The 26,126-nt window shown below is 35.9% G+C and overlaps 1 protein-coding gene across 2 annotated transcripts in view; it reads left to right on the forward strand.

Moving 5' to 3' along the window:
* Positions 1–25,315, forward strand: part of LOC135088361 (homeobox protein aristaless-like) — a 115,953-nt gene extending 90,638 nt beyond the window's left edge. For both annotated transcript variants that reach the window (XM_063983210.1, XM_063983211.1), the window contains exons 2-5: positions 6,505–6,778; positions 7,396–7,441; positions 22,529–22,725; positions 23,293–25,315. In XM_063983210.1, coding sequence (XP_063839280.1) covers positions 6,505–6,778; positions 7,396–7,441; positions 22,529–22,725; positions 23,293–23,608 — 833 coding nt within the window. In that variant the 3' untranslated portion in view covers positions 23,609–25,315. The remainder of the gene's footprint in view (positions 1–6,504; positions 6,779–7,395; positions 7,442–22,528; positions 22,726–23,292) is intronic.
* Positions 25,316–26,126: the final 811 nt, after the last annotated feature.

The following is a 26,126-nucleotide window of genomic DNA, read 5'->3' on the forward strand; positions in this document are numbered from 1 at the left end:
GCATAGATTTCCATTAAGTCTACTCCCGCTACCATATGGAACTCCGCTAAAACTCGTGAGGGCGCCAACACTTGCTTTTGTATCGAAAATTAGTATGAGCAGCTGCGCACGCGGTTGCCCGTTGCAGGCTCTATGCAACTACACTATTTTAAACCGTGGTCCCTAAGCATGAGATGGGAAACTGCACTCTCTTGAATTCTCTTGAATTTGATGGTGTTAGGGGAATCCTAGGAATGAATACAGACTTTCCAATGGAATCTCCTCATCAATATTGCGAAATTGCGAGTTGCAATGCAATGTTACGTTTTCACTTGTTATTTTATTGTAATGACCTTGATTTTTCAAACACGTGTCAAAATAAAAAAAAAATTTAAATCAAAAGTACTAAGGAATATTTCGTTGATATCAACTTAGAAACAAGCACAGATCACAGAAACTAAAGGGAAATGTGACAAGGGACAAATTGGAACATATTGCTTGTGAAAGCAATGATGACAGTAGCGACGTCATTATGTAAACAGTTTATATTGCTTGCATAGTACTAAAGATTATTCGAACGTTGAATACTGATACCGCAATGGATAATGAGCACATAATTTGATTTCTTTGTGTGTGTGTGAATTTCTAATACGACACTGAGTTTCGAACTCAGCGCATTACTTAGCATCTCTCTATATTTCTATGGAACCAAGTTATCTCCAAAATAACATTCCACACCTTTTTAACCTAGTCAGGTAATAATTTTAATAAAATACGAAGCACGTCATCTATCAATAGGATATAATATGTATATTTTAGAAGTTAATAAATTATGCATAAAATATAAACACTAGAAGTTTAGTTAAATCGTAGAATTTCTGAAAAACAAGTACTAAAATCGTACTGAAAAAAAAAGTATTAACATGTTATCTAATTTATTTATTAAACGTCGAATTTTATCAAAGATTTTGGACTAAAGTTTTTGAAAATATTTTATAGCCTACATAGAAAAAAATTAGGATTCTAAATCGTGAAAGAAATTTTTTTCGGAGCCTATTGCCTCCAAACAAACAAACAAACAATTAAATCTTTCCTCTTTTATTAGTATAGATTTAACAACAAAACCAAGCTCTTCTTTTTCTTCTTCACGAAACAAAACTCAAAGCGGATAAATAAATAAACAAATCTTTGGACAATTTCACAGCGCCATCTAGTCCAAAAGTAGGCAACCAATATGCTTGTGTTAATGTGTTAAGGGTGTTATCATAATGGATATACTTTTTTATAATTTATTTATTAAATTAAATACATGGTACCTACATATTATACATAGTTACACCCAGATCCGTCAAAGAAATTAAAATTCATCATTTCAATTTCTGCTCGGCCGGCCGACTCGAAACAGCCTCTCGGCATAGTATCAAATGTATTTGGTCGCCGTACAAATCACCGCTTTACGACACGAACGCACGTAAACGTCACGGCGGGAAAAATGACACAGGTCCTGCCTTGACGGGCGCTCGCGCCATACTAATCGATGTCGGCTTGCGCATTGTAATTTATACTGATATTCACATCAATATTTTGACAAAGTGGTTACTAATATTTAAACAATAACTGTAGAAATTAATTCTACAATGAATATTCTTTATTTTGGGATACTTTTATTGCAGTTTATGCTGTGTTTTTAAACCAAAAACCACGATCAAAATGTGACGTTAATCTTCAAATTTTCCAAATTATTTTTAGATTTTACTCAATAATGGTAATGAAATTCAAGAATCTATTTCATTAATGGACTACAAGAATATATGTCCGATGATTACTATATATTTTTAAGCTTATTATATGAGCATAAATAATAGATACAGGACTTTGAAAATGAGTCTGCGGCAATTTTTTCGTAAAATGGTTGTGGGAGATGGGGCACTGTGAATTAAGCAAAAGAGTTTTAGTAAATCCGTTTCATTAATGGTCAACAACAAGGATTGACCTATCTTTCGCAGTTATTAAATAATCTCTGGGTGTTGCTTAAGATAGTAATTCATGCTTCCAAAATCTTAGAAATTCGCACGAAAATGTAAAATGGCTCTTAAGTCATGATCATTTCCTTAATAGAGTACACGTCCATACACCCTGTATATACTTATTTATAAAGTAGAGTGCGGTCGCTATACGTGGGACACTATTTAAGTTGTGAGCCTAACTATGAAAACAAAGTAGTTTATTATTAAAATGGTATTGATTGCGTTTATTGGTATTGTCTTTCATGATTTATGTACTTTTTAATGTGTCCGAAATACTTTTCATAGCATTTTTTCCACTCAGCTTGAGGCACCTCTAAAGCATGGTTTTTGACCGCACCGTCTGTTGCTTCTGGCTACATAAATAGCTGTTCACGCATTTAATTTTAATATATGGGCACCAAAAGAAGTGTTTAGATTCCAAGCAAGAATTTTGTAGCGTTGGACCTGTTTATTTCATATTTTGAGTGTTCAAATAGTCAGTTGTTTGACGAGACGTGTAAAAGCTCACATTTTCGTCACGAATGGCGATTCGACTAAGCTGGTCAGTTTCCCTTATTAAACTGAAGACTTTTGGGAAAAAAGTGGCTGTTTACTATTAAGAATTAACCATTCTAAATTTCTCTAGTGACGTTTCTGTCACATAATCGGATATTTCGGAAAAATAGGCGACCGTAAGTTTCAAAGTGTTCCGAGCGCATGGGACTTTTGTTGGAATTGGTTCATCTTAAAACACCTCCATAGTCGATAGCTGTTTATTTTCAGGATCATTATGCATAGATCCTTAATTCGTCAACTGTCACAATTTTAAAAACGGCTCTTAAAGCTTTTTAAACTTATTTATCAATCATTTCCAAGGACTAAACGACACAAGCGTCCTATTGAGCGTTTGAAAAATTCTGTGACATCCAGCGAGAAAAAAACGTATTAACCATAATATGGTCATACAATATTTTATTACTGCTGGTGGAATTAATGCCTAGGATTATCTCATTCCTACGATATATCACATGACGAGGTTTCTCTTCCATTTTTCTGACAACATCAATGTTTTCCGCCACAATTAGTCATTTTGGACGACTTTCGCAAAATTCCCTGATGAGCCAATGACATACAATATTATACTTCTTAAACTAGCGTTTTACAATGGTAAAGGATATATCTTTATCACCAATAGTGAAATTTAGCTAACCGCTTCAGTTTTGTATTGATTAACCACGTCGAAAGTCATAATAAATCTTCGCGCAAAAGTTTCCGCAAGTCAATTCCATGTTTTTGTAGTCAAGATAATTTTCAATTCAATGTTAATAATACAAAACGTGCTCAAATGATAAAAAGTTTTGAATAAGGTTATAGTCAAAAATGTCAAACTTTTCATTAAAAGTATCAGATGTCGTCTAACAACACGTTATGTTGTCGAGGCTCACAACTTAAATAGTGCCCTAGTACCGCAGTATTGTGGTCCGAGGAAATTATTATTCAATTTCGTACACGGGCAATTTTATTTATAGCCGATGTTAATGAAGTTAATGAAACTAAAGAACACCTTGCATTCCGATGGGTTATGGGTTGCAATACTTGCAGTGCAATTGTTAGGGAATCCGATGTAATTAGCAAGTTTATACAAATTACGTTTTTAAAGTTCGATTGCTGGTTCAGTCAATTCATAAATAATGTATGTGTAATAGAAGAAAAAAAGAAAACAAAGATGGGAGAAGGTATAAGTAACACAGTTCTTATTAATATTCTGTGGTAACTGGTAATACAAAGTTTGTAAATAAATAATAGGGGTGTTTATGTCATATTGACAGAAACCATATAAAATTAGCAATTACAGGAAAAACAAACAAGGTTGAACTGAGCAATTTCATTCAGCATTTCGGGAAATTTTGACCACGAAAATCTACTTTAAAATCAAAAATCTAAACCAAAAATATTTACCTATTCAGTTTAGACCACAAGTGGCACTTATGAACGTCAAAATATAGTAAATATTAAAAAAAGAAAAGGTAGCCCTTATGGGGCACTTTACATGTCTCCTTATCTCTTGGGCCCTACCAGCGCTTCGAGACAAACATATGGCAAGTGCTGAGAAGAAACGCCGGAACAAACTCAGTCACCACTAATTGCCAGGAATTTTCAAATTTACTTGTATTTACCTAGTTATTCCATGTATGTTTATTTATATCCGACTATCCGTGGTCTAGTATTCATATAATCTTTAGTTTTGGATTAAGATTACGCAAAGTAAAATATCTAATATCATTTATTTATTTATATTCCACCCATGATTTTCAACTGTGGGAAACGTCAAGCATGCTCGTCCAACCTTTAATGCGCATTCCGACACAAGCAAATGACTTATTCCCGCGAACGACTAATCGCCACCTATTAAAGGTATAACGCCATAATAAGGCCAATTAACGTAATGACATTTATCTATTAATGACAATTGATTACAAGAAACTAAGGTCGAGATTACCGCGGTAATGGTTATAAATCACGAAGAGGTTTTTACCTCAATTAAACGATTGAACTTTGAGCTGATAATTGAATTATGGTAAAGTTTGCATTTAATTGTTGCTTGTACAGGATATTTTTATTATTAGTTAGATACTAGTATCGCAGTTTGTATGGTTTGTTCATACAGTGCACGTGCATATTTAAAAGATCAACTATTATTAAAATGAATGTTATCATTGATCGATAAAATGAAGCCATATAATTGGTTCAAATTGAATTAAATGACATACTATAACTCAAACTAAATTACAGTAAATTTTAGTTAGTAGGTACATAGATAACTATAGTACAGACTACACGATACTAACTTGGGTACAGGAAATACAACATTGAAACGACTTGTTTTAGACGGTTTTATAGTTAGGAAGCGCTTTGAAATTAAACTTGATACCTGTGTTCATCCAACCCTTTATTATACTATAGTTCATCATTCAGCTAGTTGATGCACTCCGACTGTCAATGAATAAATAATTGTAATGAACGTACCTATAAAATAATGAGATCTTTTTATGATAAAAACCCCAAGACTTTGCCTTGAACATACTTATTAGACCTAAACTGCATTGTAACCATAAAGACAATTATGCGAAGTCGTTAAAAGGACATCACAATTAAATTATAACTATGTCATATCCATAAAACGCCTAATAATTATTGTAATTACAAAAACATCATCAACTTTTTATAGGTAACTATATGTTAAAACTGCATTACTTGCAATGCTATCAATGTGAAGATATTAAAAAGCTATATTTAAAATAGTTATCGTCTTCTTTCATTACTAATTAGGTACAATTAATTCCAAATAGATTTAATTTTATACTTACTTCATTTACTTATCACCTGTAAACTAGGGTTGCCACTAGTTGCCAGGTCCAAAAACATAGAAGCCAGACTTGGTGCTTAATTTGGCCAGATATTTTACCCTAAAAGCCGGTTATATAGCTAGTCATAGCTTTTTAAAAGTCCTAATTAAGTTCTAATTCGCGTCATGGCTTTACTTGTGCGTTCGATTTTAGACTGGCGCGATAGCCACATAGAAAACCTGACAAAAGAGGGACAGGCCGGACGAGAAAATATTTGACTGGACATGTCCGAAAAAAGCCAAACATGTCCGGCTAAGGCAACCCTACTTGTAACTCCGCAGTCATCTTTTCGAAACTAGACTTATTATCCTTTTTTCTCGCGTTTGTAACTATAAGATCCTCCAAGAAGCGCATTAATGAGGCACTTTTTGCTGTTTCGAAGGATACCATTAAAACGTCTATTAGAATGTGCTAATTCAATCATGTGGTATAAGTGGCTTATCTGAAGCAGTCACGCCAACTCCAATTAATAATGGTCGGACAAATTGTTGTAACCAATTACGGTCAATTAAGGTACATAATGCGGTGTCAACGGCAACTGCTTACTTTGTATGGATAACACGTGTAAAGTAGGTTTTCTTGTTGGGCTATTTACTTGAGTTTGAGCTATTTATGTGACTGATAGGGACTGTCTCTGTTTCAGAGGTTTTTTGCGTTGTATGGCATTCCTGGGGTAGTATTAACTATTAAGGATTACGCGGTATTAGCCTGCATTCTCGGATATTGTTGCTCAACTATGGATAATGTGGTGCACCATCTGTTCATACTTACTTATGCGTTTGTTGCTAGCCTTAACTCTATATTAAGTAAGCAAACTAATCTGTAATCATCGATCAAGACACAGAATGACACTGTTTTGTAATTTTACTTCTTTATAAATGATAATCTATTTGAGTAAGCACTTCCTATGATTTTATCGGGGCCTCGCATTTGTAGGAAACAACTTTACGTTTCTATTTTCTATCAATATTACGCCTATGTCCATCATTTTAGAAAGTGATAACTGTCTCTTTTTTGGCGTCACCTTGATTATTCGTTGAGCCTGAAAAAGTCATAATCCCTTTAACGTTTATATTGCCTACTCAATTAACCAAATCCATTTCTTCTTCCAGAATATTATCAAGACCAGTACCAAAAGTACAACCCCACCATGGGGGTCTCGGAAGCGCCTAAAGACGACTCCCCCCGGACGACCCCCGAGCTGTCCAGGACCGACCAGTCCCCTGCCTCAGAGCGACCTCCCCCAGGGTCGGCAGACAGCGATGATGCAGACGAGTTCGCCCCCAAGAGGAAGCAGAGGCGATATAGGACCACCTTCACCAGTTTCCAGCTCGAGGAGTTGGAGAAGGCCTTCTCGAGGACACATTATCCTGATGTGTTTACTAGGTAAGATACAGTTTCACTCTAAAGCTATATTTTTAAGGACCCAAAATAGAGCCTTGCATGAACCCTCGGCTAATACGTAACAGACCTTCCTCTTTCTTTAAATTCACTTGCTCCGGGAAATGACAGACGAAAAAAAATCCTTCTTCTTCTTTCATTTGTCAAAGAACTGCTATGTTTACTCTAATGTGTTGACTAGTGATGATGCGCATTTTTTTCAGAACCGACCTTGATTTCTCGATTAATTTCACCGTTTTAAAATAATCAAGCTAATCTCCATCAATTATAGCTAACGTCATATTATGTTTAATTTAATTAGCGCTGTTTATTTAATCAGTTAATCACTGCTGTAATATATCAACTCAACATGGTTGGTAAGGCATGTGTGGAGATAAGACTCCACGAAGTGTTTGATTTATAATTTTAATTGGATTATCTATGATAGTTCGTTTTCCTTTACTTATCAATGTTATTTTTAGTAAGTGGTTTCTAGGCACTGCTATTTTATCTCGGTAACTATTGTTACATGCGGCTCTTTTCCTTTTCACATAGGTATCTAGGAAGATAAACATCAGAGTATTATGATATCATCACGACTATATGATTTTCTTTTGTTACAGAGAAGAACTCGCAATGAAGATCGGACTTACGGAAGCTAGAATACAGGTAAGAATCTTATTTTTTGCATAGATAGATAGATAAAGGCTTTTATTTTCAGGTCAGTGGTGACAGAACCCAAAGGAACCATTTCAGGGCCAATAAGGGGTGATCATGTATTTGGTATTTTTCTCTATGAAAAATAATAGTGTAAAAATATTACCGAAGCCCAATAGGTTTCTTGTTATAGCCCTGACCCGCCATGTCATGAGAGGTGGTGATTTTCATTAAGTGCATTTTAAGATTTATGACGGCTCTGATAAACTATAATCCAACTACCCTAAAAGGATTAAAAGTCTCCATTGCTCATCGTCCCCAAGGCTGTTATTTAAACCACACAGGTTTTGTTGATTTCCCGATCCGTCAATGCTAGTGTTGCCACATAATTTCAGTGCGAACAAACGCGTCAACAAACAGACAAAGACAGCTTAATTCCTGCTCACAGCTGAGCAGCCTTTAATCAAGCCTCGCCGGTGCAATGCGACACTGGCCTCTGCAACAATTACTATAATAATGTGTATGGTTCGGAGTGCGAAGCGAAGGTAGCTCATGGATGCGGCATACCTACACCTGATCCAAGTTGAGCTGTACTATTTTTTATTAAAGAATATTAGTATTTTCATTGCACTAATAGTCTTGTAAACCACTCGAACTAAGCCATATGCTCTTATTACTAGTGGGTTCCAGTGGCGGTGGGGTTCGAACCAGCGTTTTATAAATCATGAGAGACTCATGAGTCTTGAGAATACTCATTACATTGTTGTTGTGGCGACCAGACTTATAAGTATTTATCTAAGAAGTGATTTTCGAAAGAAACCCCTTTTATTATAGACTAAGAACATGTAGAGTGTTAACAAACATTTTTAAGAATTTATTACACTCATGCCCGTTTTCACCATCAATCCCTAAATTTTAAGTGACCCCTATGAAAACAAAATTCATATTATATGTTACCACAGGGGTCAATTTTTATTAGGGATTAATGGTGAAAACGGGCGTTATTCTATTACTAATAAAAGATACAGGTACTTATCGATAACTACTGAGTAAATTCAGCTATTAAGTGTATTATTCCTAGAAACTGATATGATTGTGGGTAATTCATTTTATTTAGATTGTGGTACCTGGTACCTAGTACGTGTGGTAATAATGTGGCTAGTTAATTTTTTATCTGATAAAATCAGATAAACAAAAATCATTCGATGCCTTAACAAAATGACCTACCTTAATTCTGCAATATTTTAGTTATGGTACACCAACAATTTTATTATCTTCATCTATCCCAACTAATATTATAAATGCGAAAGTAACTCTGTCTGTCTGTCTGTCTGTTACGCTTTCCCGCTTAAACCTCGCAACCGATTTTGATGAAATTTGGCATAGAGATAGTTTGAGTCCCGGGAAAGAACATAGGATAGTTTTTATCCCGGTTTTTGAAACAGGGACGCGCGCGATAAAGTTTTTCTGTGACAGACAAAATTCCACGCGGGCGAAGCCGCGGGCGGAAAGCTAGTACTTATAATAAATCTGTAGAGAGGTCAATTCTGTACATGAAATATATTTTCAAAATAACTATCAGGGGGTGATTAGTGATCGATACTGATGCCAAAAATGCAATCAGTAAAATTTTTGTCTGTCTGTCTGTCTGTCTGTCTGTCTGTCTGTCTGTCTGTATGTTCCTTATAGAAACAAAAACTACTCGACGGATTTTAACGAAACTTGGTACAATTATTCTTCATACTCCTGGGCAGGTTATAGGATACTTAGGAATTCCCACGGGAACGGGCATTAGCGGGAAAATCCTTTTGTATGAAAAATCTAAACCGCTTAAGTTAGACGCTTGAAATTTGGCAAGCAGGTACCTTAGTAAACTTAAAGCTTAGTTATAACAGGATATTGCAAAATTCCTACGGGAACGGGAATTAGCGAGAAAAAACATTTGTATGAAAAAATCTAAGCCACGTAAGATAGACGCTTGAAATTTGGCATGCAGGTACCTTAGTAAATTTAAAGCTTAGTTACAACAGGATATTGCAAAATTCTCACGGGAACGGGAGTTAGCGGGAAAAAACATTTGTATGAAAAAATCGAAACCGCGTAAGTTAGACGCTTAAAATTTGGCATGCAGGTACCTTAGTAAACTTAAAGCTTAGTTACAACAGGATATTGCAAAATTCCTACGGGAACTGGAATTAGCGGGAAATTCCTTTTGTATGACTGACTCACTGACATACCCACGCACAGCCTAAACGGCTAAACGTAGGCACTTGAAATTTATAAGGGACGTAGCTTAGGTACCGTAGAGGTGCACTAAGAACGGAATTCCCGAAATTCCCACAGGAACAGGAATTACCGGGAAAATCCTTTTGTTTGAAAAATCTAAACCGCTTAAGTTAGACGCTTGAAATTTGGCATGCAGGTCCCTTAGTAAACTTAAAGCTTAGTTAAAACAGGATATTGTGAAATTCCAACGGGAACGGGAGTTAGCGGGAAAAAACATTTGTATGAAAAAATCTAAACCGCGTAAGATAGATGAAGGGGGTAAAACGGGATCCACGCGTACGAAGTCGCGGGCGGCCGCTAGTAATCTACATAAAACAATACTATACACTGTAAGTACTTATTTAACAAATAAAATATATAAAACATTGAATGAAACGTTATCACCGGAAATACTAATCTTATTATGTCTATTTATATAGAATCGATAAGATAGTGTAAAGCAATTTATCACAATTACATTTAAACCTCAAAATGCGTCATTGAATGTTATGAATTTAGAGTTAATAATCCTTTTTCGCAGGGATTCTAAAGATAATTGAAATGAAAATACTTTTATACTTAAATACTAGCGGCCGCCCGCGACTTCGTACGCGTGGATCCCGTTTTACCCCCTTCATCTATCTTACGCGGTTTAGATTTTTTCATACAAATGTTTTTTCCCGCTAACTCCCGTTCCCGTTGGAATTTCACAATATCCTGTTGTAACTAAGCTTTAAGTTTACTAAGGGACCTGCATGCCAAATTTCAAGCGTCTAACTTAAGCGGTTTAGATTTTTCAAACAAAAGGATTTTCCCGGTAATTCCTGTTCCTGTGGGAATTTCGGGAATTCCGTTCTTAGTGCACCTCTACGGTACCTAAGCTACGTCCCTTATAAATTTCAAGTGCCTACGTTTAGCCGTTTAGGCTGTGCGTGGGTATGTCAGTGAGTCAGTCATACAAAAGGAATTTCCCGCTAATTCCAGTTCCCGTGGGAATTTTGCAATATCCTGTTGTAACTAAGCTTTAAGTTTACTAAGGTACCTGCATGCCAAATTTTAAGCGTCTAACTTACGCGGTTTCGATTTTTTCATACAAATGTTTTTTCCCGCTAACTCCCGTTCCCGTGAGAATTTTGCAATATCCTGTTGTAACTAAGCTTTAAATTTACTAAGGTACCTGCATGCCAAAGGACAATGGGCAAAATGGTACCCGGCTCCAATAGATATGAGTCTAGTATCGTTTGAAAGGTCTTACCAAGATGAACAACTTTCACTATGACCACCAGCCTCAGATCTGGTTGTGTACGAAGATATACATACTTTTTTGCAGAATGGTACCCGGCTCCAATAGTAATGTTCGTAGTGTCATTTGAAAGGTCTTACCAAGACGAACAACATTTACTATGGCCACCAGCCTCAGATCTGGTTGCGTTCGAAGATAAAGATACTTTTTGTGTAACCTAAGTATCATACAGTATGAAGGGGGACGCGCTCGGGGCAGGACACCGACGAGATGGTCGGACGCGGCGAGGAAGACGGTGCTGGGCGGGAGTTTGCATCGTGCGGTCCACACAGCTTATGACCGCAGTCTGTGGAGGAACACTATCTGTGGTCACGATCCTCATCAGTGAGGGACCGAGGAAGAAAAAGAAGAAGTATCATACGTGTCCAGTCCATCGTATGGTACTTAGGTTATGCGAGTCAGGAAGGGTTTACTGTTCCAGCATCCTTCCTTTTAACTCTATAATTATTGATGGGGATGATTGTGAAATAAATATTTTTATTTAGAGAAGTACTACCCCCTTATTAATAAAAAGTTACACCTAGGAAGAACCTTGGATTATAATGACATTTCCATACCAAATGACAATTTAAGCCAGAGTTCAACTAGGGTGTAACTTTTATTAATAAAGGGGTTAAAGTTTTATTACTTCTTAAGGGTTTTATTATGGGTTGCTAAAGCGAATAAGCCCACAAGACCCAATAAGTCCACCCACAAGATGGACCGACGACCTCATAAAGGTAGCGGGAAGGCGCTGGATGCAGGCCGCCACCAACCGGCCATTGTGGAAATCATTGGGGGAGGCCTATGTTCAACTGGACGTCCTATGGCTAAAATGATCACGATGATGATGATGAAAGCGAAAAAAGGGCTAATAGCTTGGGTAGTTCATCGTAGGTATAATCCTTTCCTTTTCAATGCTTCTTTTAGTTATATTAATAGATTGTAGTCATAATACATACTCGTATACATGGATGATTGTGTTATACTTTCATTATAATACTTAGTGGAATTACTGCTTTCAAAACGTGAATTAGAACTGGCCCCATAGCAGACATTTTCCTACATCTAAAGGCCTTTTAAAATATACATTGGTTATGGCTATTGGAGCGGGTACCACTTTCCATACATTTGTGCCCATCATCCTTTCAAGCGTCTATCTTACGTGGCTTAGATTTTTTCATACAAATGTTTTTTCTCGCTAATTCCCGTTCCCGTAGGAATTTTGCAATATCCTGTTATAACTAAGCTTTAAGTTTACTAAGGTACCTGCTTGCCAAATTTCAAGCGTCTAACTTAAGCGGTTTAGATTTTTCATACAAAAGGATTTTCCCGCTAATGCCCGTTCCCGTGGGAATTCCTAAGTATCCTATAACCTGCCCAGGAGTATGAAGAATAATTGTACCAAGTTTCGTTAAAATTCGTCGAGTAGTTTTTGTTTCTATAAGGAACATACAGACAGACAGACAGACAGACAGACAGACAGACAGACAGACAGACAAAAATTTTACTGATTGCATTTTTGGCATCAGTATCGATCACTAATCACCCCCTGATAGTTATTTTGAAAATATATTTCATGTACAGAATTGACCTCTCTACAGATTTATTATAAGTATAGATTAATGATCGAGGGCCTAGTGTGAGTTTACATCAAACGTGATCGCGTCAAAAAATTACATTAAATGTATGACGGATTGTACAGCGGGAAAAGTACAAAAACTAAAATTTTCGTGAGCGCGTTTGATGTAAACTTACACTCATCCCACAGGTATTATTCTGCTATTAATGAGATATTTAATTAAATATAGCATTTTAGAAACTAAGAAATCCGTTTGTAAATTGTCGTAATCTTCAAAAGTTTGTGAAACCCAAAGTGGCCAAAAAGTTGATAATACAACCTTATTCCAATTATTGTAAACAAACACGTAGGTATTGCGAACTTTTTGGCTACCGTACCACCTTAATTGGTACCTACATGACTTGGCAAAATCAAATGTTCACCTCAATCAAGAGGCCAGTTAATTTTTTCAAGTTAAATGAAAAAGAATAGTGTCTTTACTTTGAACTTTTTGAGACTTTATAAAATGCCGTATCCATTTCTTTTCTTGCCTCCTCAACCCAAGGGTCTTTAATAGCATAGAACAGTATATCAGAGCACCGTTTATAAATTCGCAACGCTTATACCGTTGGCATAGACGATTATTCGATTCAAATCGATACTGTGAGGCAATCAGAATCGAGCACTCTGTCAAAATAATCGCTTTAAGATATTTGGTATTAAAACTAAATTCATTGTTAGTTATTTACCCACTTACAAAAATGGAAAACTGAGTACCTAATTTACTCTAAAACAATTTTAAATGGAAAAACTGCATTTTGAAGAAAACTTTTTATAAAATAATTTTAGCAATTTGTAAATACATACTAATAATCCCGTTAACCCCTCGTGGTAAGCTAAATATGCTGGTGTTACGATTGGGTTCACCACAATAGTCGTGCGGCTGCAAGGATTTGGGGGTGGCCTTTGACATCTCACATCATCGTGTCAGCCATAGGGCGTCCACTGCTGAACATAGGCCTCCCCCAATGCTTTCCATGTTTCCCGGTTGGCCAGCGTCCAGCGTCTTCCTGCTACCTTTGTGATGTCGTCGGTCCACCTTGTGAGTGGACGTCCTACGCTGCCGCCTTTGACATAATTTCCCTTAATTTTTAAACTAACTATGACCGTTATTTTCTAAGATTAATAAATCAATGAATACTAAGAAGTCAGCACATATCAGATCAGGCAATAGTATTTTAATTGTAAAATCGTACTTATTACAATTACCTACCTACGTTAATTGCCACAGTGCTGCAGTGTTAATCCGTTATTAAAGAGGATAGGAACATGTTAAAAAACCCCTTCGTAAATACAAACCGTAACAAATTACACGTATTTTTCCAATGTGCCACATTCTACGCACCTTTACACACCTTGTGGATAGGGCTACCATATCTCAGAATTTGTGTTGAGATTTCAGGATTTTTAGACTTTTCTCAGAACGTTGAATAAAATACAGCATTTTAAAGATCAATTCAAAAATTAAACAAAACAAAAACAATCTTCGAAACTTAAGTAACAATTGCTCGATTAAAATTAACACTCACTGTATAAAAACTACAATTTAAATTGTTCAGTACATTTTAGAAAAAATACTCAATGACGATGGAAATCAGGCCTTTTCTCCGGACTGTTGATTGTTTCTGGTAACCCTACCTGTAAACAAGTACTCGTACTCGAATTGATTCCAGCACCATAGCAAACCCTGTATTAATTCACACTACAATTTCCTTATAGGTCGTGATAATTCGAACCAAATTGATACTTGCAGAGCAGAATGAAGTGATCGGCCCGATTGCGAAACCGAATAATAATTACATTAATTGCACGGTTATTGATAAAAGTTGTCTCAAAATTGAAACGTGAATTGTGAACTCACATACTTACACGGAAAAGTACGTGATCACGAATATTAAAAAGGATTTATTCAATTTTAAACTATGCTACCATGACAGTAAGGAACTTTTTTACATCGGCAAATTTTCTTAATTCTTCCTCAATTTCACTTTTCTTCTTAACTGAATAACATACAGGGTGGTAATTTAATCGCCTGCAGTATTTAAGGACTATGATAGAAGGAGCAATTTCTTTTTCCTATTCAGAATTTCAAATGGCGCCCATTACTTCATGTCTTGAAAATATGTTAACCAGACTTATTATGCATGATTATGCGATTCTTTTCCATCAATTGAAAGCTTGTTTCAACAACAAAACAAGCAAAGAGAAAGATAAAGAGTCGCTATTCTTTTAAAATAGTATGGTATTTTTACCCCGTTGTTTATTAAATGGGATCATTAGCAATCTCCTTGTATTATTACCGGCTGATTCAATCATGCTTTCTTGTGTGGGTAAATTACGCTATAGTACAGTCGGGTACAAAATATTAAAATATTAAAATGTGTGTCGTTTCGACCGGTCGATGTGGTCATTTGACCTAACTTGGAAGAGATCAATGGAAGTATCTTTTGTATTTATTTATCCTTTTGTCTGATCTTCATTTATTTTTCTTTATTCAAAAATCTTCTTGTTTTCTGAGTCTGGAGGATTCCGTCAACTGGGACCGCAATTAACTGGGACCGCGGTCCCAGTCGCCGGATGCGTAAAAATTAAATAATTTTCTTCCGGCGACTGGGTGGGACCACTCATGGATTTTAGTACTGTACCGATTTTGGATTGAATAATATTTTCTTTTAAGTTATCTATGAGTGGTCCCAGTCGCCGGAAGAAAATTTTTTTTTTTTATGGATCCGGCGACTGGGACCGCGGTCCTAGTTAATTGCGGTCCCAGTCGCCGGAAGCCTCTGAGTCTGTTACCAAAAACTTTTTTATTTTCTTCTTTCTATCTCCAACCACACTCTTTAAGCATCTTTTCAATAATAATATACAGTTTGCTCTCAGGTGATTTTTTTTACAAGTATTTAAGTAGTAAATAATTTTATGGCACATACTCAAAAATAACTGAATCTTCGCTGGAGTTTGAGCTGAGTTTTGGGCATCATTTTATAAAACAGCCCGTATTAAACGTAGCCGACTGTACACGAACGGACGTGTACATAACACAAGCTCGCCATAAGTGTTGAAAATATTAATAACTCGTGTAATAAGCGCCGGTAATCGGTTCATTTGTAAAACTTAATGATAATACGTTATTCTTTTTGAATACGTGTTAAACTTCTGCCAGCTAATAGTGTTATGTAATGTTGGTAATTTTCAACGATCACACCAATTACTCTAGCCCTTAAGTAGGCCTTAATACGCTAGAGAGACTATATTAACGTATATTATAAAATTACATACATAGACTAACATACTAGCATCTGGGGGCACGGCAGTGCCCCCACCAAGTCGAGCAAAAAAGCGGCACGGCCGTATCATCCTTTTCTCGAAGCAATTCAGGCCATTTTCGACCGCCTGTAACTTCGTTGTGGATAAAACTAGAAGGCTGAATTTTCAATAGCTATGCAGGCATTGTAAAGACACGGTATATTTAAAATTTCATTCAATTTGAACCAGTAGTTTAAGAATTATAACGGGTCAAAGTTACTTAATTTTGTCACTCACTGACTGACTCACTGACTCACTGACTCACTGACTCACTGACTCACTGACTCACTGACTCACCGATCATCAAAACTCTAAGGCACTTCTAGCAGACCTAGAAGCTTCAAATTTGGAATATAAGTAGTGTTTGGTGTATGAATCAAGGAAAAACTAAAATATTTGGGGGCACGGTAGTGCAACCGCCAAGTCGAGTAAAATTTTTCAATTTCGGTCCAGTTTTCTAGATACATAACTGCTGTCTACAAAATACAAAAAGAAATGATATTTGGGGGCACGGTAGTGCAACCGCCAAGTCGAGTAAAATTTTTCAATTTCGGTCCAGTTTTCTAGATACATAACTGCTGTCTACAAAATACAAAAAGAAATGAGATCCCATCAAAAACAATACTTGTCAAAAAAACCAAGTCTCGCAACTCAGTTGTTCTACGGTAAAAAGTTGTGAGATCCATGTAATACCAAGTCCAGGCCAGGAAATCTTTAACGTTTTACATAAATATATTGACTTGGCCATCGCATGAAAACACGTGTAAATTAAATTATTTAGTGCGATGGCCAAGTCAATATATTTATGTAAAACGTTAAAGATTTCCTGGCCTGGACTTGGTATTACATGGATCTCACAACTTTTTACCGTAGAACAACTGAGTTGCGAGACTTGGTTTTTTTGACAAGTATTGTTTTTGATGGGATAATTATTGTTTATGCGTCACATACATAACTACATATTCTCCAACTGACAAAACCTACAAATGTCTTTACTAAGCAAAAAAGTATAAAATTCAATATTTCAAAAATTGGGTAAGTACCTACCATAGAATAAATTAACGAAAATTAATGACTAACGCCCGTATTCACAAACATTATTATGAGGTCTCACAATGCGCGTGGACGTACATGGTGACACGAACCAATCACAGAGCTCGATTCAACGCTGTGCGTTCGATTTGCTTCACTTATGCAAACATCGTTTGTGAATACGGTCGTGAGAGTGCTCTCACAACTATGCTTGTGAATTGTGAGTTTTGTGCCGGTTCGCCGCGAAGTAGAGTTTGCTAGTCAAAAATGGCGTAATTTATGCAATACATAAACAGCCAAAAGGTGAATAAAAACAACACTAACTAGGTAATACCGTTTTAATTGACAAGTGTAAGCGAATATTAATCGCCCTTAATTGACAAAGGGCGTGACCACAATTACGTAGACCTATCGTTGGTACCACACTAATTATATTTGCGTGGATCTGGTACATTAACATTAACCTTAATAAGTAATTAATCTCATGTAATATTCTTTAATTAGTGAGATTTATTTGAAAACTAACGCTGATTGATGGGGGGCGCTCGGGCGTGACTGGTACGTCATTATATTTGGTGTTGCTATTAACTGGTATACTCTGCGCCAGTAGAAGATGGCAATTTTGTAAATATTTATTCAGTAGAATAAATATATTTGACATTATTTACTTTTCAAAAAAATAAAGTGTTTGAAATTGGCCAGCAGAACTGTCTTATTCGTTTTCAGTTCAGATAGATTTTGATAGTTCCTTTTATTATATTTGTTTTATAGACATTTGACAGAAAAGTTCTCGTTCTATAGACCATCCTCCCACTTGGTGAACCGACGAGGTCGTGGGAAGCGCCTATATGCGGATAGCACAGGACCGGTCGTTGCAATTATCTTTGGGAGTGGCATTTGTCTAGCAGTGGACATCATTGGGAGTTGCCACTTTACCTTTTTCTGTTGACCTAGTATGCGTGTCACGATAAACTTTAATCGATTTTTCACGATAAGCCCATATACATAGTTGCCAAATAAAAACATCGTTAAGATTTTAAGGCTTGTTTGCATTATATCCGATATTCAGTTTCATACAGTCCACTCCGTAACAAAGGGTTACACAATTGCCCTATACTCGTACATACATAGATGACTCGGTGTAAAGTTAGAAAAATTGTCAGTTTTTATTGGAGCCCACTGTAATTGACTCGACGCCACGTACCGGATGCGTCACATTCAGCTTCACTGTTGGCTCTACAACAAGTAAAAAGAAAAGAAAATAAACTACATATTTATGGTTTGAACAGCTGTCAAATTTTCAAGCAGGGTTTACTCTACTATTAACATTACAGAGGGCCTAGTGTAAGTTTTTACTAAACGCGCTTACTAGTGAGCGCGTCAAAAAATGACATTAAATGTATGATGGATTGTACAGCGCCCCTAGCGGGAAACTTTCAAAAACTAAAATTTTCATACATTTTGTTTAACACTCACACTCAGCCCACAGTAACCATAGTGACAGACAAATCTTTTACTCCATACTCGGTAGGTACTTCATACGCTGGTATCGGTAGGAAATTGCCTTACAATTTCGCACAATCGCGAAGGGCCTAAAGCAAGGAATTAATTTACTTTATTATACCTGAAGACCATTAAAGAATATTTACCTATGTATCTCGTTATACCTATGAAATTATTGGCCACTAGCGGATAAGTTAATTTAACTATTGTACAAGCTTTATCTAGATTTGGGATAGATAATTTGGAGATCATTAAATAATATTATCTATACTAATATTATAAAGAGGTACAGTTTTTATTTATTTATTTATTTATTTATTTATTTATTTATTGCACATAATAGATACATTGTATATTGTTAGGTACTAGGTATGGTACTAACATACAAATGCACACCCGGTTGGGTACAGCAATACAAATAACAATTATTAAATATTATTAACAATTATTATAAATCTTAAGTCTACCTACTTATAAATTTTATAATTATATAATACAATTGCAAGTAACTTAAAAATATTATAATGTATAATCATTACAGTTAAAACAATATTTATTTATCAACTTAACATGAAATACTATGTGTTTCCTCCATGAATTCTTTAACATTATAAAAACTTTTACTTATTAAAAATGTCTTTAATTTATCTTTGAATAAGTGATCTTTAGGTATATTTTTTACATTATCAGGCAGCTTGTTATAAATTTGTATACAACGGTAGGCAGGACTATTTCTGAACATTTCTGAATTAGGAGTTGGAAGAAGAAGTTTGGTTTTTCGTCGGAGAAGTTTGGTTTTTCGTTGTGTGTTTGTATATTTGTTAAATTGTAAGGGGTAATCTCGGGATCTACTGAACCGATTTTAAACATTCTTTCACCAATAGAAAGCCACATTATTGCTGAGTGTCTATATAAAAAACTGAAAAATTGCACACGGGTGAAGCCGCGGGTGGAAAGCCAGTATTGAATAAAACTAGTGTGTAAAACAAATATTGTCAAATACAATGACTATAGAAAACTATAGTAAAAGTGCAGTGCGCGTCGCGCAATGCGCGCTACATTCAACAGGACCTCAGCTCAACGCTCGGTGCGTAAGAAGGCCAATGTATCAATTTCAGTAGGCCCAGCGAACGAGAACACTATAAAAATCCTATCTTATTGCTTTTCCTTTCTAAACAACATTAAACAAACGCATTGTGTATCTCTACCATAAAATCTTATTACTACAAAACCTTAACATTTCTAAGAATTAGGTAATTAAAGTAGTGAAAATTATTTAAAAAAAAACATTTGTATATGTAGGAAATGAAAATATTCCTAACGCCATCTAACACACTTTTAAACCAAAAACTGCTTGGAAAACAACTGCATATTTTGTCAAGTCAAAGATTAAAATAAGGACAGAAAGTTCGTTAGGTAGCTTGAAAACTTAAATTCGGAACATCAAAATTGTCAAACTACTTACTGCGCCTGCGTGTACCTACTTTAGGTAGAGTTTTTTTTCTTTTCCTCTTGGTCAGATTAAAAAAACTTCTCTTCTTGATAACATTAAATAAACTAGCAAAATAAAAGATGGCTTTAAATTTTTAACCATTAGACCAAACAAAAAGCCTACCGTTTTCCACCGCGTTTAAGGCACAGCTATAGCTGCGGGCAGTACGTGCTCATTACCTTAATGCGCGACTCTGTTAAGCCATTACGCTCGGCACCTGGCCGGCCCTTTTTGCAGACCGTACCCCGCATTCCCAAACCATGTCTGCCTCCAATTACAACATTTATGAATTTGCTGCCTCTCCACCGCCGTATGAAGTCATATTTATAATCGCCATTGTAAACTCAATAGAACACACACCAACAAACAAAAAACAACCGTAACCCCACGCGGATATGAACCAGAATGAAACAGCGCCGCTAACGGTAAACACAGCGGTATTTCTTGTTTCGCACAGCATCCGATAAAACCGCATGCACATTTGCAGAATCGCATTTAATTTTTTGCAATGCAGCGTTTATCATAAGTGAATTAATTTAAATTGCCATAAAAATACCAGTTTACATAATTATGCACAGTTTCGTATAGTTTTTTAGGTATTAAATGCTAAATGCCATAAATATTGCATGCAGTGATATTTCTGCGGCTGTAAATCAATTTTTATTACGTTCTACCGGCTTGAATTCAGTCCGCTTGTTGTTTTTCTCGTTTTATCGTTGTTTTTGAATCGACTGTCAAGTCTAATCGATCGAGCTGTGGTGAAAACTGCGCCAGTGCGAATGCTTCGTGCTTGTAATTGACATTTACAATTTCATTGTACACGACATTAATAGATTTGTATGACACTTTCAAACTGCTAATAAGCAAGTACAGTGAAGTACAGAAACAAACTTTCAAAACATGACTAAACTATGGAATTTAATTGGGTATGTGCCCTTTAACTCTATCATTTATTTGCTACTTAATTTTATTTCGTCTAATGTTTTTTTTTTACTTTCCAAGATTTAGAAGTAGTTTCTGATCGCATTTTGTCTGCATCGGTTTCGGAAATGAAAGTTATGGCTATTAAGTATAGAGAATTTATCGCACGTTACCATCAAAAACATGGTTGGAAATGTTACCACGAGGGGTTAACGGGATTATTAGTAATTCGTATTTACAAATTGCTGATATTCTTTCAAAAAAAGAAAAAACACATCCACATAGCACAACTGTCTTTGAAATCAACGTTTAACAGGAACAAGGGTCGATCCCATGAATCATGGGAATATATTCAACTTTTTATGTTCTGTCATGTACCTACTCGATGTTTTAAAAATAGTCTAAGTTTTTGTCTTAATGAGTGAATTTATTAGAGCTAATAAAAATTAGAAAGAAAAAGTTAAAATATTCACTTTGGAGTACAGTCGAGCCCTGGGGCGTTAAAACATAATTCAAAGGCTGCAATTCAAAATACCGTTGGGTTATTCCCATAGTTCCATGGTTTTTGTGAGTCATGAATTAGTTATGAATCATTTTAGCAACCAAACTGGAACGCGTCAGACGTATTTTTTCATAGTCACTGTCAACTTATTAATAATCTGTGGTAATACATTGACACCAACTTACATTTTATTAGTAGTATAATTTCTATGTAGTATGTATTTAAATTGTTGAAAAAAGGCTATAGCAAAGTTATTCAGTTTTTTTTTATTTTTTCATTTGCATTTTTTATTTTTTCTTTGTGATAGCCAAATTAAGAGGTTTTCCTATGCCTGTTTTTTCTCTTTCTTTCTAAAACAAAAGAAAAAGGTTATTTCCATAAACGGGTTCCCTCGCCAAACACATGTTATCTAACCCAGTTATTTATACCACATTCCGCTGTTTTATAAATTAACTAATCCATCTCGCTTCCTTTGCGGCCATATGTTTTTGCGGCCATTAATTTTCTCAGGAATGCTTCGAAATAGTTTTTTACTAGAATAAGAGCTTGAAACACCGGACCTAACTAATAAGCTATTGTGTGCTAATCAGCTGTAGGGCCTGGTCTAGCGGACAAGTTAATTTAACTTCGAGTTTGGTCATTGATTTAGTTGCAACGTCACACCATGTTGGGATATGCTTTTTTGTTTAGCATGTGAGCCCCATTAGACATGAAGAACAGTTGCTTGACAAATACTTTTTGACTCTGTCAATGATTTTTTTAAAAAGGGTGGGGAAAAACCACACCGGCACGCACTAACAAATTTTTGTATCCCAGGATGTATGACAGATAATATTATAGGGCCTTGTGACATGTTATTTTAAATAATTATTAATCTGTACTTAGTTTACTTTCCGTATTTAAAATAACATGTCACGAGACCCTATGTGTATGCCTTGGAGGCAAAGTGTGTTGGAAAGATGTTATTTAGGCACAAGAAAAGAAGAAAACTGAAAACGCTAACATTAGAAAGAGAAAAGAATTTTCTGTTTGTCTGTATTTAATAAGCTCCGAAACTACTGGGCCGATTTGAAAAATTCTTTCACCATTATAATTTCCATTGGTTTGAAGTTCACCAAGTCACCTAGTTTAAATTTAAGTGCTTGCCATACTCACCAAACCCCTCCTCTTTCCAGGTGTGGTTCCAAAACCGTCGAGCGAAGTGGCGCAAGCAAGAGAAGGTGGGCCCCCAAGCGCATCCCTACAACCCCTACCTAGCCGCGAGTGGGGGCGCCCCCCCTCCGTCGGTCGTCGCGTCCATGCCCAACCCCTTCTCACAGCTGGGCTTCGGGTTCAGGAAGCCGTTCGACACTAATGCCTTGGCGTCTTTTAGGTGAGAATCTTTAACAGCCACTTTAATGATAAAGGTAATCTGTAACGCCCCTGGGTCTGCGGGTGTCTATGGGCGACGGTAATCACTTACCATCAGGTGATCCGTCTGCTCGTTAGCCTCCTGTCACATAAAAAAAAACATCCCTCATCGGGGGATCATTTAGAGAGCATTCTTGAAATCGAACGTAACATAAGCAGTTGCATTATAACTACACTTTAATACAAGGTTCTTCACTCTTTAATGCTGGAATTTGACTGTCATATTACAGTTTACAAGCAAAATTGTTCCCAGTGTGAAAGTGCTTTTAAATATCTACCTACTCATCCATGACAAACCAATTCAATATGATAACGGTGGAATCGTCTTGTGAACTGCTCTCATATGACTTTTACCTTCTTGATAATCAGCAGTCAGCATTCGTAAAATTTAAATTTATGAAAACCAAAAGAATTATAAAGTTTTGTAGTTAAATGCTCTTGAAATTCTTACCAAGCTTAACGGCTTAGGTAGACCTAAATTGATTTGCTTGAAATGTATAAGTTACTCATCATCACCTTCCACCCACAGATACGCCGGCGGTCCAGTGCTGGGCGCCCAATACCTCGGAGCGCCTCTACCCCGCCCGCCTCTCTTCAGCGCCCCCCTCTACACCAGCTCACCCCCCTTCCACTCCCTCCTAGCGGGCCTGGCCGCCCCCCCTCGGCAGTCCCCCGACCCCCCTCCAGTTTCACCCCCTATATCACCCGGCAGCGAGTCCCCTCCAAACGCTCCAGAAGTTGAAAGAAGAAGCTCCAGTATTGCTGCCTTGAGAATGGCGGCAAGGGAACACGAGCTCAGGCTGGAGATCCTTAGGCAGAGACACCACACAGACTTGATTAGTTGAGCTCCACCACAGACCACAAGGAATTCACTCGTTGGCGGGAACAAGCGTGGCGTTTGACATTTGCGTCAGTGTTGCCCTGTAAGATAATAATAGTAAATAGTAGATTTTATATTACACAACTTGGTAGGATTTCTAATGTGCATTAATTGGAAGGGGTAAAAACATAAATAAATCGAACTCGGCATAAAATTACGTAGAGTGCCTTATTAAATATTGTAATTAGATTGAATATGTATGGAGATATTGTAGTGATATGATATTTTATTTTTAAGTGCATTTGAAATCTTACTAGGTTTAAGATAAGGTTTAGTTTTCCCTGATCCGTCCAGTTACAGACCTTATTGTTATTTATTGTAGCTTTAAGCGGTATTCTTATTTTTGTTAAGCTTATGTATTAAGGTGATAATAATTATGATTAAATTATGTACTTATTATAATACTACTGTTTTGTGCCTCCGGCGTGCCTTTCCTATACGTTATACATATCTACTATACATACAATGAATAATGTATTATGTAGTTGATAAAATCTATTGATTCCTACGGATATTTAGGAATTGATAATTTAAATTCCGGCAAATGTACCTAATAGTTTTAATTTCGTTACATTGACTTTATTATTATTTATTAATGACCCAAGTTAGAAGCTTCTGCATTTTTCAATAAATTTTTTGCAACATTCGATTTCAAATTAATGTTTTTGAACATGGGATTCCTTTAAGTAAAACAAAAAACTATTTTCAAAAGATATTCTTGTTTAAATTTTAAGTAAATAAGTATGTACGGTTTTACACAAATTCATTTATATGTATTTGAATTATAAAAGTGCAATAATAAAAAATAGTTACACATTTGTTATGATGACCTTAAGGGTGATTTTGTCTACAAATACCTGCTGTTCATGATTTAATACCATCATTATTATTTTTACAACCAAATTTGAATATACTTCTATTTATTAATTAGCCTGAAAGCAGGTATGGTTTTCTATGCATACCTACCTATCTTATTTATTTCATAATTATAAGTACAGGGTGTGTGACACATAATAATTATCGTCACTAATCCGATCTTAATTTATGTACCATTACTCTCTTCACAGAGAAGTCGTCTCCTCACACAGATTTTCTTGTTTCAATTCTCAATGAACATAATTACGATGTCACTTAGCTAACAATACGTCTTATAGTATCATTGTAATAAGAATAACTTTGTAACAAAAATTGTACTTAATCTGATCTTATGACATGTACTATCGGCAAAAGTGTTAACTACCCATTGCCGGTCATGTCGTCTCGTTCTATCGCAAAGACTAACCATTTGATGAGAGCGAGAGCAAAAACGGAAATGGATAGTTAACAGTGTGGCCGTGTGTACGTACATGTTACTTTATTGTTTTAATATCATTATTAGAAAAAAGAAAATCTTTCCTATTTTCTTTTCCAGTTAAAAATTCCATTGTTATTACATATTTGGGAAACAGTATCACTGTTTAAGTTTATGCTCTATCTTTTACACCCTGTATAAAGAAAATTGGTCATATATTTTATGTATATCACGCCAAAGAATCAATATGTAAACTTGGTCGCATATACTTCATATCTATGTATTTGAAACTACATGAACATTATTAGAAAATTAAGCTCCTGTTTCACAAATATCTGAATGAAATGATTGTTTCGTATCAAAATAAACAAGTTAATTGAATTTACGTCTTTTCTTTTGGAACTGTAGATACTAATAGAAGCCTTTAACATTATTAGATGTACAGTCGAGTTCAAAAATAGTGAAAGAAAGAAAGAAAATATTTTTATAAATAATATTATTGTTAGCGTTTACTTTAAACGATCATAAAATATATTTCAATACAAACTCAAACATCAATAAAAAGTAATCTATACTAATATTATAAAGCTGAAGAGTTTGTTTGTTTACTTGAACGCGCTAATCTCCGGAACTACCGGTCCGATTTGAAAAATTCTTTCAGTGTTAGATAGCCTATTTATCGAGGAAGGCTATAGGCTATACAACATCACGCTACGATCAATAGGAGTAGAGCAATAATGAAAAATGTTGGGAAAACGGGTTTTCACGCGCACGAAGTCGCGGGCACAGCTAGTCAATACAAACTGTTCATCAACATGTTGCGGTAGCGCAGTATTGACTGCACTACTGCACTACAATATTTTGAAACATTTTGGCACTGCTAATATATTTATGCACTAAGTAGGTCTTAAAACTGCAGAGCTCTTCTATGGGACATACATGCTACTGTATTCCCCATTGGCCATGATCTACATCCTAGCCTTAGCCATCCTAAACCTTAACAGTGATAATAGCCCAACAGTATTAGTGTCACCGATTCGAGGGTCGGTAGTTCGATCCCCGTCGTTTGCTGGACTATTGTGTTGAACGCACTTCTAACTCGTGCATCTATTTAGCTTAGTTGAATAGGCTTTAAAAAGACACACACAGTAAGAATGTTCTGATTGACAACGCACGTGAAACGCAGTCATGG

The sequence above is a fragment of the Ostrinia nubilalis genome, chromosome 3 (assembly GCF_963855985.1).
Source record: "Ostrinia nubilalis chromosome 3, ilOstNubi1.1, whole genome shotgun sequence".
In the NCBI taxonomy this organism is placed as follows: Eukaryota; Metazoa; Arthropoda; class Insecta; order Lepidoptera; family Crambidae; genus Ostrinia; species Ostrinia nubilalis.